Consider the following 13,406-nt stretch of genomic DNA (forward strand, 5'->3'; position numbering starts at 1 on the left):
ATTTATACTTTATATCTTTATAAAAATTTATTATATTTATTTACTTCTTTATTGTTCATAATGTAACATGTTACTTGATGTATATGAGATAAAATTTAACGTGACATGTTAAAACGTATTTTAGTTAATATAAAATTATGTATTTTAATGTGATAATGATGTAAAACAAAAATTGAAAAAACAAATGACATGTCATAAATTAAATAAATAACTATAAATGTAAATATTAAAAATATTTTTTCATAGTATATAATATATAATATATAATTAAATCAAAAAATATTCAATATTGGGCTTATTTCGAAGGTATTGACGAGACGATTATAATGGTGTAACTTGATAAATTAAAACATATTTTTTAAACATATTTTAATTGATATACGATTATGTATGTTAATTTGATCAGGGTATAAAATGAAAAATTTAAAAGGAAAGAACGTAAAGTAAATTAATTAACTAATTATAGGGTATAAAATGAAAAACTTAACCGAACAAACGAACGAACACAAACAATAAACGAACGAAAATCTTTGTGTTCGTATTCGTGTTCGTTCGTTTAGAAATCAGGTGTGTTCGTGTTCGTTTATGTTCGTTTGTTAACTAGATAATATGAAATATAATTTAAAAATTAACAAGTATATTAAAAAATGAGTATGTAAGATGAACAAGATCAATAAAGGGTATGAAAATGTTTCCTGCAAGGTTAATTTAGTTGTTAGATCTAATTTTAGTTAATATAAAATTATGTATTTTAATGTGATAATGGTGTAAAAATAATAGATGTATCATAAATTAAATAAAGAACTATAAAAGTATAAATCATAAATATTAAAAGTATTTTTTTCACAGTATATACAATATATAATAATATAATTAAGTCAAAAACTATTTAATATTGGACTCATTTCGAATGTATTAACGAGACGATTATAATGGTGTAACTTGTTAAAATAAAAATGTATTTTTTAAACATGTTTTAATTAATATACGATTATGTATGTTAATTTAATAAAGGTGTAAAATGAAAAATTTAAAAGTAAAGGATGTAAAGTAAATTAATTAACTAATTATAAGGGTATAAAGTGTAAATTTAGAATTATTATTTTAAAAAAAATTCGTTGAATGTGAGAGATGATGGGTATGTGAGGGAGTGAGTTTGTGAGAGAAAGGGGGGGGGGGGGGGGGGGTGAGAAAGTGACGTTCAGGGGTATGAATATCAACCCTATATATATATATATATATGGTGAAGATAAAATGTTAACCAACAACTTTGTGTTAACTTTAAAAACCATAACAATCAATTAAATTCCATTTTTCTTGTAGGTTTATGTCATGTTCACATTTTAATTACAAAGGTATTTCAGTAAATTTATTTGATATGTAACTCCCAAACAATTAATAGGGAGTTACAAATCATCAAATCCCAAAAGGGTATATAATAAGTTTTATAGTACGTTTCGGATCTCGATCTTGAAATATTAGGTGGATAAATATTTTGTCATTGAAAAAAATTCGTACTTTGAAAGTTGATAAATCCTTAGAGAGAAAATATCCATACTCCATATATTGTGAAACTATTTTTTTCATATGCTATGTATATTAATATCTTTTACGTCTTATTTTATGCTCGACTTTATGTAATTTCAATGATTTTATATAAGTTCAATTTTCCAAATGTACAAAAATAAGTAGGGGTGAGCATAGGCGGGTACCCGCCCTTTTTGACAGGAACCGGAACCGGAACCGGAACCGGCGGTTCTTGAGATATTGGAACCGGAACCGGAACCGGTTAGAGCGGTTCTTAAATTTTTGGAACCGGAACCGGAACCGGAACCGCCGGGAACCGGTTCCGGTTCCGGGTACCCGCTTCCTAAAATATTAAAATTGTATTATTTAGAAATAAAAAATAAAACATTGCCAAAACACTAAATAAATAAGCAAGAATACAAATTATACAGAATAATTGTTACAAATATTGTTTAAAGATTACAAACTATAATAGATTAATAGAAAATATTCAAAGTTTAACGATTACATACTATAATGGTAAATGTTCAAAGTTTAACAATTACATACTGGTAAATGTTCAAAGTTTAACGATTACATACTATAATGGTAAATGTTCAAAGTTTAACGATTACATACTATGAATCCAAGTGAATACATAATTTGAAAAAATTCGAATCATTTTATATGGAGAATTTAGATAAATAATGAAGATGACGACGTGCTTTCAGGATGTAAACCTAATATAAATTTGGTATTAAAAAATAATAATTATTTTTTTACTTGAAAAATACCGGGTACCCGGCGGGTAACGGTTCCGAAAAATTGAGAACCGGAACCGGAACCATTCTCAATCGGTTCCGTATTTTAGGAACCRGAACCGGAACCACTCATATCGGTTCCGATTCCGGAACCGGCAGTTCCAAGGCGGTTCCGGTTCCATAGTCGGGTATCCGGTTCCACTGCTCACCCCTAAAAATAAGTCCATAAACGGCTTGAGATTGCTATATTAGGTCCGTTGGACAAAAAAATCATGTTAGGCCCGGCTGAAGACTGTAAAATCCTCAATATTAAGTTTTAGAGAATTCGTTAACTTGGAGTTCTTCTTTATTTTATAGAAAAACACTGAGATTTTGTTAGCTAAAACAAAAAACAAAATCTTTATTTTCTTTGTTTTATAAAATTTGTTGGAGATTCTCTTAGTTTCTATCTATAGATTGAATTTATCTATAAACAACCCCTAAGACTTGACCTATAGCAATCTGTTAAGACGGGCCAGCGGACATGACGCCTAGCCCACAATCGGTTATGGAAAAAACGAGTTATAAGAGTCTAGGACAGTTGCCGGTTACCGAGGCTCGATTCTAGTGGTGTAAAAAATCCGACCAAACCACTAACCTAAAAAACAGACCAACTAACTAAATTGTATCTAATCCGATGTTTAATTGGTTCATAAGATATACAAATCGACTACCTTTTTTATCTTTTTCATCAAACAATCATACGAACGTTTTTTAGATAATTTGTACAAATCAAAACACATTAGGGCATACAATTTTTCTTATTAACTTGAATATGTAACTCGTCATGTGAGCCGACTAATCTCAGGACGACCACCTGCTTTGCGGGTAGCCYGAAGTCACCGCATTTGAACCTCCGTAGCCATAAAGTGATTTTTTTCTCCTTGGATTTAAATTTGGGACCTTCAGGCACTTTAATAGTCACCACCACCTATCACCACCACCACCGCTAGCAGCTACAACCACTGGCAACCTCCAATTACCTCCATAATCACCATCTCAGTTTCATCCATAACTACCACCTCCATATCCACCATGCCCTCCACAACCACCATTGACGTCTACCTCCACATCTAACTCCATATCCACCACGACCATCGTCTCACCTCCACCATAATCATCACCTCCCATTCCACCACCACCCGCAATCACCATATAAAATCATTAAACATTTAAGGGCAATTTGTCAAATCCTACCCCATCGTAGTCATGCCAAACGCTAGACAACTCTATGTCATGTCCTTACCAATCATGTTCTCTTGTCCTTTCCGGCCTTTACCAATTAAGGGGTAGTTTACCTAAATGCTTACCCGGTAAGCGCTTACCATTAGGAGTCAACACTGTAATTTATTTTCTAGGTAAGATTGCAGTATATCAAAATGATATCGTGTGCAACAATATATATGGTAAGCACTTGTCCAGGTAAGAGTCGTCACCCTCACTTATCGGGTAAGACTCTCTATCCTTATTATCGCTCTTACCAGGTAAGATTCTTGGGTTTTACCATGTTCATCCAATGAGGAAAATTGCCCAGTAAGCATCCACTGAGTAAGCATTTAGCAAGCGGCCCCTAGTCATATCTAGTGTCGTTCGATCTACGTAACAAACGTTGCCGACTGTATAAAGAACGACTAAAAGCAAACCCAGTTTTTGCCCACCTTAATTGGTTGAAAATTATGACCCATGAAACATCAAATCTAGGATTCAAATCAAATCCATCCCTCTCTTTAAACTTGAAAAAAGTGAGTTTTTACAAAACCATTCAAATGTGGTTTCAGATTTGACAAAGTTGGGTGAGAATCAAAAGTCAACATTTATTCAACTACTCTTGATTCATATCATCATCATCTTCTTCTTCTTCAAACGTTACAAGAATTAAATAAAGCCAAAAGCCTCAAAATGAGCACAGAATTATTGAACCAAACTCCGGTGCGCTTCAGAGCATGTTTCGAATATCCAACGACTTCACTTCCGGCATTTCCTCATCATTGAACTCCTCCCTGCAAATATTTTTGTTCATAATCAACAAGCACACACCGAAATATGTGCAGAATAACTTTTTAAGAGATTTTCTGACAAATTTAAGAACGTTTCTTATCGCTTAAAATTTGCACCTTGATCAGCTTAAATGAGCTGAACCAACCTAGCCTATACAAGATCCTTATTCAATCAAGTGCAACATTTCTAGAGCTGATTGGATTTGATCTTATTTGAACGGTGTGATTTTAAGTTTATATACAAAACCCACCAAGACTTCAAGCCTATAAATATCAAATATAAGATGCTATGCACCAAGCTAAGGTTCGACTCAATGAGGATATAGCGTTCATTGCTTATGTGTCTATTGTCATTATTCCAAATATTTGATAATGATAATTTGGGTCTATATTAGATGGTACTTTAGAAATTTGGCAAATAATCGTAGAATTTAAATGGGAGGAAGTAGAAGACATGCCTTTTCTTTTGTGTTTCCATTGCTTCAAGAGCATCCTTTTTCAGCTCTTCCAATTGTGCCTTCGCAATCTTTTTCTCCAACTGTTCTTCGTATTTAGGCAAGTCTTCCTTGCGTATGCCGAGCCTAGAAAAAAGAAGCACCACAGATTGAGCTATTTTCTGATTGAATGATATGCTGGTTTAACAAATACAGTTCAATGATTAAAACAGGATAACAAACATTACCGACAATATGGGCTCAAACCAATTTGGATCGAATCAGATCCAGCCAGATTTAGATCCTCTATTTTTGAAATTTTTGCTAAAGCCCAGTCCACAACTGGTTATAATTCATTATACCAGAACCGGGGTGATGTTATTTTTCTTGCTCTTTTACAAGTCTAAGCATTTGAAAAGTGTGTTTGTATGATTCTACCAGAATGCACATACATTTATGAGCTTTACTCATATTACAAAAGAAAAACCAAAAACCCTGATCCACTGTTTGTCATGGGCAGAAGCATCGAGAAACTGTAATCGAACCAAAACAAGAAATTTCAGTCTGGTACCAAAGAGACATTGTCCCAACGGTGCACAGGTTACCGATAGAGCCCAGCCTCCATGGAGGTCAAGGGTTAAAACCTCACCAAAGGTAATAAATGTGCGAGTATTTGCCATGTACATTATCTACTTCAAAAAGAAGTTTCAGAATGCTTCTTGGTACTAATTAGACATGAGGGTCAACATGAAATTCTTCCGGAGAAAATTCTTACTTCTCTCTATAATAGAGCTTACTTTTGGTTTATCTTGTTAATTCTTGCTCTCTCTGTCCCAAAATAAATGTCTACAAAGAAAAAGGCACAGTTTTGGAGAAGTGTAATTGTTAAACTTTTTAATTAACTAATTTACGATTTTACCCTTAATAATAGATGGACTAAAGAACTTCTCTCATAATCAAGGGTAGAATTGGAAAATAGACACTTTAGAAATGTGGAAACTTATTTTGGAAAAAAACTAAAATAGAAGTGTGGACACTTATTTCAGGAAAAACTAAAATAGAAATGTGGACACTTATTTTCAGACGGAGGGAATACGGTTCTTTTAATAAAGCTTACTTTTGGTTTATCTTGTTAAATTCTTCGTTCAAGAGAGCCATCCCTTTCTTGTCATTCCTCATAAGTGGCTTCTTAATTTCCTTCTCAACTTTATCAAGTGCATTCATCATCATAGTTTCAGCACCGAGTTCATCAGTAAGGCCTCTCCTGCAAATAAAAATTAGATTTCATCAATTAACAAATACATGACACTCACAAATCAAAGTGCTTTCAAGAATTACAACAATCAAAACTCTTAAGAATAATAACCTCCAGAAAAAAAAAACAAATATACTTTAGATTGAAACTTGAGAAATTTAAGTAGCATAAAGGGTGATTATTAAAAAGGCATAAAGGTCGTACTTGATACGAATATCCTTCAAGACCAACAAATAAGACCGAGCATCCTGAATTCCATCAGTTCGTGACTTAATGGTGAACTGAATCCTCTCAGACTCTGAGTACAGACCGGCCCTGTAGGCATGGAAGACAAATTTGAAAAATAAGGTTAATGGCAAAACGCAATAATCAACAGTATCTTAAATATTCACCAATGGCATATGAATGAAAAGAAAATGCATCCAATGAGAATGACATGTTGCCAAAATAATGTAAAAAAAGACATCAACATTCTACCAAAGTACTCAACCATCTATTGCAAATATAAGGATCCAATGCAAGAAAATATATGCTACTCCCTCAGTTCCCAAAGGACTCCACACTACCATTGTTTCTCCAAAAAGGAGCATCTCATTAAGTGTGAGCCATCAATATCATGGTTCTAAAATCCCTGGTTAGGTTGGCCAGCCACTTAGGTGTTAGGGGTCCCTATATTTAAGTTGATAACTGCATTCTGTCTTAAGTCAAGATGTGCATAGAATCTGGTTTATTCCTTTGTAAGGTCAACCCTTATCTCATTGATCTCCCTTCGGTCATAGAGGATCTCCAACAGTTTCTTCATAATTTCTCCAAAATGGAGAAGCAAAAGTCAATTCTTGGAAAAATAAGTTACATTCAACTCCAACAATTTCTCCATTTTAGCAATTCCAACATTGATTTATATTATTAAAATATTCAATAGTATACAGAAGTCTTCTCTCTTCCTCCATTTAATTATTTTGGAAAGTTGAGGAGTTATTTCTTGGAATAATAAAAAAGTCATCCTCTCTGTTCCTCCATTTAATGTTGGCAGGTTATCCAAATTTGTAGAATTGTTCACTCTCTCTCTTACTTCTCCATTTTGGAGAAGGTTTTGGGCTCTTGGAGCAAAAAAGAGGCACAAGAACAAAATCTCATTTTTCTCCATTTTGGAGAAGCCAGGAGATGCTTTTATGTATCATCCCAAAGCTTCAATTGTTTGGTGCTGCTTAGTTGACCCGCCTAGGCATCAAGAGCCCCATGGCAGCTTCAACTAAAATTTATTCGATATGAGTTTCAAAAAGTTACATGGGGGTTAATCAGTTTGAGTTTGTAAATCAACTTTTCTCAACTTCGAGGTAGTGTTCCAAACCCTTTCAGGGTAATTGTATCAATAGAAAAATGAAATTGGTCATCAACAAAAGTAATTACTCATATAATATCAAAAGTTTGATACACTATATACACACACACACACACATATATATATATATATATAAATGAACTAGCTATGCTCCTTAATCTCTCTATTATTAAGAAATAGAAGGTAACTCGACTACCTAGCTTCAGTTGGCGCCTTTTAAAAGAATTGTAAATTTAGGCCAGTTTAGCACCCACAATATATTGTTGCAGTTGAGCATGTTTTTTTTTATTTTCAGACATTGAACGAATAGATAATATAAAAGCCCAAACATCATAATTCTAAATAACTTACTTTTCCCTGACAGTCTTCATGACTTTGGCATACTGATCAACTGCTGCAGGATCTTCAGGAGCAAGAGTAATTTTCTCTTTCCTGAGAACTCCAACAGCTGTCTCAAATTTCTTCTTCACGTCAAGAAATATATTCTTCAACATTTCTGCAGATGCATGACAAGTATCACCATTAGAATTCGCATAAAAGCATAAGTTACAATTTTCAAGAAACATGAATTACTTTATTATTTGGCATAGCATCTCAAGGCGAGATGGAATTTGTGAACATAAACCATTGTTTGATATATCATTCACAAAATGCAAGTAAAAGTCCAGGTTTTAGCATTCACAAAATGCAAGTAAAAGTCCAGGTTTTAGCATTCAAAAATGGAGATTAACAAGGTCTAATTAGAGGTGCTAATATTTTGAGCTTCTAACAAACCACTTGAGCTCGAACTTGTTTATCTCGAGCTCGAGCTTAATAACTCTCAGGCTTGAGTCGATCTCGAAAGCAAAATGAATCGAGCTCCATAACACCAATGTTCGACTCGACCCATTTGAAAGATCGATTACATTTTTCAAGTCGAGTTGAGACAAGCCGAGCCATTTCAACCCAAACATGTCCACATGTTCATAAATCGTAAAATCAGAATATAAAACTTTCAAGCTTAAAAGCCAATAAACAAATTAATCGATCTCGAGTTCGAGCCCATAGATGAGCTTATAAAACTTGAAATTTTAGGCATAATGTATAACTCAATTTGGTTAAACAAGCATTGAGCTCGAGCTCGATCTCGAACACTACTTTGAAAAAGTTATTCGAGCTCGAGCCTCATTGTTTTTTGAGCCGAGCTCAAACAACCTAATACTCGACTTGACTAGGCTCTTTAACACCTCTAGGTATAATAGCACAAAAATGTTGCTCAAGAGTTGTCAATACGAATGGCTCAAGACTAGAGAATGATGCCCTTGTAAACATGGAAAATAATTTATATGCATAGCCCAGTGCATGATTGCTCCACCACAGCATAGTTCAAAAGTATCTAAAATGTTATGTGAAAGAAAAAAATATTAGCAAACCTAAAAAGAGAAATATTAGATGAAAACACGCATTGTATCACTAAAGTAGTCATAACAATAACTAACGACCTCCACTCATCTACAAATATATTATGTTAGCACTCTGCTCAAGCACATCAAATATGTTTTCGTTCAAAGTAAACATCGCCACACATTAGCATAAGCTCAGGCACAAAGATATGATGTTACTGAAAAAAATACAACGAAAAATGCTACTAGAAGCAACTTAAATAGTATGTTAGTGAATTTGACCAATTATCTTTCTCATTTTTCATAACAGAACAATTCAGGAGTAGCCAAAGAGCTTACAATAACTGATAAGGTGTAAATAGAAGCCCTTCAAAATCAGAAAAAAAAAACTAACAAATATATTCATGGGCTAACAAAACTAGATTTTGATATATGAAAGCTCATCAATACAAAAAATCCATATTGATTTTGAAGATTCTGAACTAGCACATGTATATATTTCTATAGAATGTACAGTTTCAAGTCAACTCACCATCGCCCTTGAGAGCTTTAGGTGCAGCTTCTTTGGCATAGAAGCGAGCTGGAACCGCATGTTGCTGCGGTTGCAGAATGCATTGACTGCTATATAACTGCATAACAACAAAAATCCATATGTTAAACACAAAATCTACCAATAAACATTATTGATAATGCAACAAAGCCATCCTTTAGAAGCAAAATGCAGAATGAGGGGTCTAGAGGAAAAAGAAACGATTATCAAATTTATCTGCTATCCACCATATGATTCAAACATTCAACACTTCACCCACCACTACTTAATTAGAACTTGGTGGTGCCATAGTGATATTTGATAGGTTGTGGACCACACAACCAACTTTCAGAGTTACATACTGTGGACAATGCCTTAGTGATTACATAGCGAATCATGAACCACGTGAATATATACATTATACATATTTCAATTCCTCATATAGTTTCTCGCTAAATTAACCAAGCCACCCTGACTTTATCTGTTTCACACTTTTTTCATGAGAGGATTTGGAGATGGGAGGGATTTCATATTCCTTCATTTCTGAGCTATAAGAGTATTTTGGCATATTTTTAGGTTGCGTTTGTGTTTGTCTAGTTACTCTCATTATGGTGTTTTGTGCATTATTCTAAATCCATGCACTTAGAAAATAAGTATATATATATATATATATATATATATCCTAGTAATCACTCCAAAGCTATTTAATCTCTCCCTCCTTCCATCAGACACACAAACACGAAAGTAGAAAAGATCTTTATAAATTCCCTCTAAGCTAAAATTTGCAACAAGGTGTAAAGCATGACGATGCACAACCGAATTTAGTAGGATTGTTAAACCAATATACCTTATGACTATACTTTCAATTGCATGTTAAACCAGTACGTCAAAGGTATGTTCATCAATGACCAACAGGACTAGTGATAAAAGATGGGTCAGGTACTTTAATTGCTATGTTGCATGTGAGCAGGTTTAATTGGTTCATTGTTTGGCAGGATGAGTACACATCAAATCTTTAAATAAGTGGGCGCTAGAAGGGCGTAGAAACTATATTGTTATATACACATACACTGATAGTCTGATACACACATATACATGAATATATAGGGAGCAAAAGTCTCATATATAACAACATATCTAGAAAAACTCATGTATATGTATATGCAGGTATGCTTTGTTACTAGACATTGTTGACAACATATATCCAAATTTTAGATGTTTGTTCGTGATTTAGTTTCATATAACTTGAAAGGTTTATGTGTTATCCCTTAATAGTGCAAGTGAATCATCATAACCAAAAAAAAACAAAGAAGACGTCTAATAGAAATTTAAATAGAATGCGCACTATTGGTTTAGTATCACATGTGATAGACTACGGTATCACATGCGATATGGGTGTTCTCGCATTTATGTAAAATAGTGGTGTTCTAGTTTGAACTCACCCCTATATATATATATATATATAGGGAATTCACACATGTTAGGTTCAATTTGATCCAACATATAAATCTTTTGCAGACATCAGAAAGGGGTTGATTCAGATAACTGAAAGCATGCATTGTAACGACAAATTGAATTTGCATGTACTCATTCGAATTCCACATCAGCAAGAATTTCTCTAAATATACATCAAGTTTGATCCTCAAATCAACGTCCAGATGCATGCTTCCAATCATTTGAAAATCACTCTTTTTGACTTCTACATCGACTACGAACAAACTTTAAATCCTAAAGTAGACCACAAACAGATCTTAGACACTTATAACTTATCATTTGCTCTGTATAAATCAATATCTCGTTGCATAAAGCAGTATATGAATTTGATGATCTTATTTCATATCAATTATTATTCAAAGCAAAAGTGTCATTGGAGTTGAGAAATGTCATTATGCTCAGGCTCTTGAAAAAAATTTGGGATATAGCATCGATATAATTGGACACCACCGCTTCTTCCACACCCTTCTATATGCTTCCATCCCATTATAAACACAAAACACTTCTTTACTGAGATATGTCAATTGACTCTAAAATATAATTTGCAATCATTTATACATTCAACGACTCTTTGTCCCAATTTCATGCTAATTTGCTCAAATCTACATCTAAATATACTAATCTATCAAGATAATGAAAACACCCAAAAAATACATCCAACACCAAAGCCTGAAATATCTTTAGGCATATAAATGGATCCATAATTCTAATAGTGAAAGAAACCCAGATGAATACTACTTGATGTGTGCACCTGTTTATAAGCAAGCAGCTAATTTATTTTATGAAATAAATTCAAAGTCTGATACCCAATACGAAGTCAAACAAAACTTTTATCGGTATAAATCAATCTAGAGCATAAGCAGTAAAAGCATATCGAAAAAGTCAGCTACATTTCCGACGGTTCATCGGAATCCTGACTACTAACGATAAGTTTAGAGAATCTTTCAAGTATAAAAAGCAAACGCCGATCAACGATATGCAAATCAAAATCTACAAGCAATTTAATAAAAATCAACAGGAATGAATACCTGGCGAGTGGATCTCGATAGAATTCGAGCCATGTGAACGATGAGCAACTGGTGGATTGGGACGATTTCAAGGATGTTAGGCTGCTTGTTCCTCTTAGGGCTCAGACGCGATCTAGCGCTTGTAGAAGAGAACTGTTAAAAAGGATTATGCGAAGTGTATCGACAGAAATGGCCCTGTTTCAAACCCAAAAAAAGGGCCCGACTCAGACCTAACAACCCAAAGCCCAGAAAATATGTATTATTTGGGTGTCCAGACCAGACATAATGATTATCATATAAGATGGCCAAAAACCGGTTTCGGGCCGGGCCGGGCCGGAACTTCTAATCGGTTAACATCTCTCATAACCGGTCATAATCGGTTCCGGCATAACCGGTTCCGGTCTCAGTCGAAAATGATAGGACCGGTCATGGTACTTCATAACCGGTTATGGGCCGCCGGTCCCGGTCCCAGTCCCAACCGGTCTTTGCATTAAAAAATAAGATTTTTTTTTTATTTTCTTAATGATATGTATTTTTAATACATTATAAAATTTACAATTTGGTCACTCAAATACACTTTAAAAATACGTTTTAATATAATTAAAATTACGTTTTCTTATAAGAATACATTATGAAATTATTTAAAAATACATCTATTTATAAAATTATTTAAATTTTCGGGCCGGGCCGTTCCATAGTCAGTCCCATAACCGATCCCGGTCCCACGAAACTACCAAAAACCTCAACCGGTCCCGGTTTTCAGTCTCATAACCGGTCCTTACCGGTCCCGGGCCGGTCCTTTGTCGGTCCCGGGTCCTCCGGCAGTCCCGGGCCAGGCCGGGCCGATTTGGCCATCTCTAATATCAATTGATGGCCAAAAACCGGTCCAGACCGGTCCCAATCAGGTCTTACCTTCTTCGTAACCGGCGGTAATCAGTTCCGGTCCCGGTAGAGAAAGTGTTGACCGATCAAGTCGACTCATAACCGGTTATGGGGCTACCGGTCCCGGTCCCATCCATAAAAAAAGTTATTTTAAAAAAAATAATGATATATATTTTTACTATGTTATTAAATTTACCGTACGGGTCACTCAAATACACTTTAAAAATACGTTTTATTATAATTAAAATTACATTGTTTTACAAAAATCTATTATAAAATTATTTAAAAATACATTTATTCATCAATCTTCATCGGTATCTCATGTCGGATTGATTTGAAGAGTTTCGGTCTCTTGAATTCTTCTAATAGCCTCTTGGTCATCAATGTCGAGTTCCTCATCATCGTCATATTGTGAGTAAGTGTTGTCGGTATCCATAGTTGGCGGCGTGCTTAGTCATATGGAGATTTCATTTCCTTCCATATTTTTTTTATTAACTGAATATCCAACCCGCTATGCGAGTCGACTAATCCCAGTGCGACCACATGTTTTGCAGATAGCCCGGAGTCACTCATTTGAACTTCCGTGGCTACAACGGAATTTTTATTCCTCCTTGGATTTTCCTTCCATATTTTCTTCCACCGCTTCAATCTCCATCTCTAACGATGTCGTGTGTTGAATCCTATCAACGCTATCCAAATAATCCTTGAAGCAGATGCAACACTCCACAGACTCTGGGCTTAGTCTTGTCTGACGTATGGAAATGATCTTGCCACTAAG

At 34.4% G+C, this 13,406-nt stretch overlaps 1 protein-coding gene across 1 annotated transcript; it reads right to left on the bottom strand.

The window, feature by feature from the left end:
- Positions 1-3,994: 3,994 nt before the first annotated feature.
- On the bottom strand, positions 3,995-11,922 carry LOC112511198 (probable ATP synthase 24 kDa subunit, mitochondrial). Its single transcript, XM_025116718.1, has 7 exons — positions 11,768-11,922; positions 9,249-9,345; positions 7,686-7,830; positions 6,197-6,307; positions 5,855-6,001; positions 4,762-4,884; positions 3,995-4,306 (listed from the first exon to the last, which is right to left on the bottom strand). The coding sequence occupies exons 1-7, from the start codon at positions 11,798-11,800 to the stop codon at positions 4,243-4,245; spliced, it is 720 nt and encodes a 239-aa protein (XP_024972486.1). The 5' UTR covers positions 11,801-11,922; the 3' UTR covers positions 3,995-4,242.
- Positions 11,923-13,406: the final 1,484 nt, after the last annotated feature.

The sequence above is a fragment of the Cynara cardunculus genome (assembly GCF_001531365.2).
Source record: "Cynara cardunculus var. scolymus isolate 2C chromosome LG 4, CcrdV1, whole genome shotgun sequence".
NCBI lineage: Eukaryota > Viridiplantae > Streptophyta > Magnoliopsida > Asterales > Asteraceae > Cynara > Cynara cardunculus.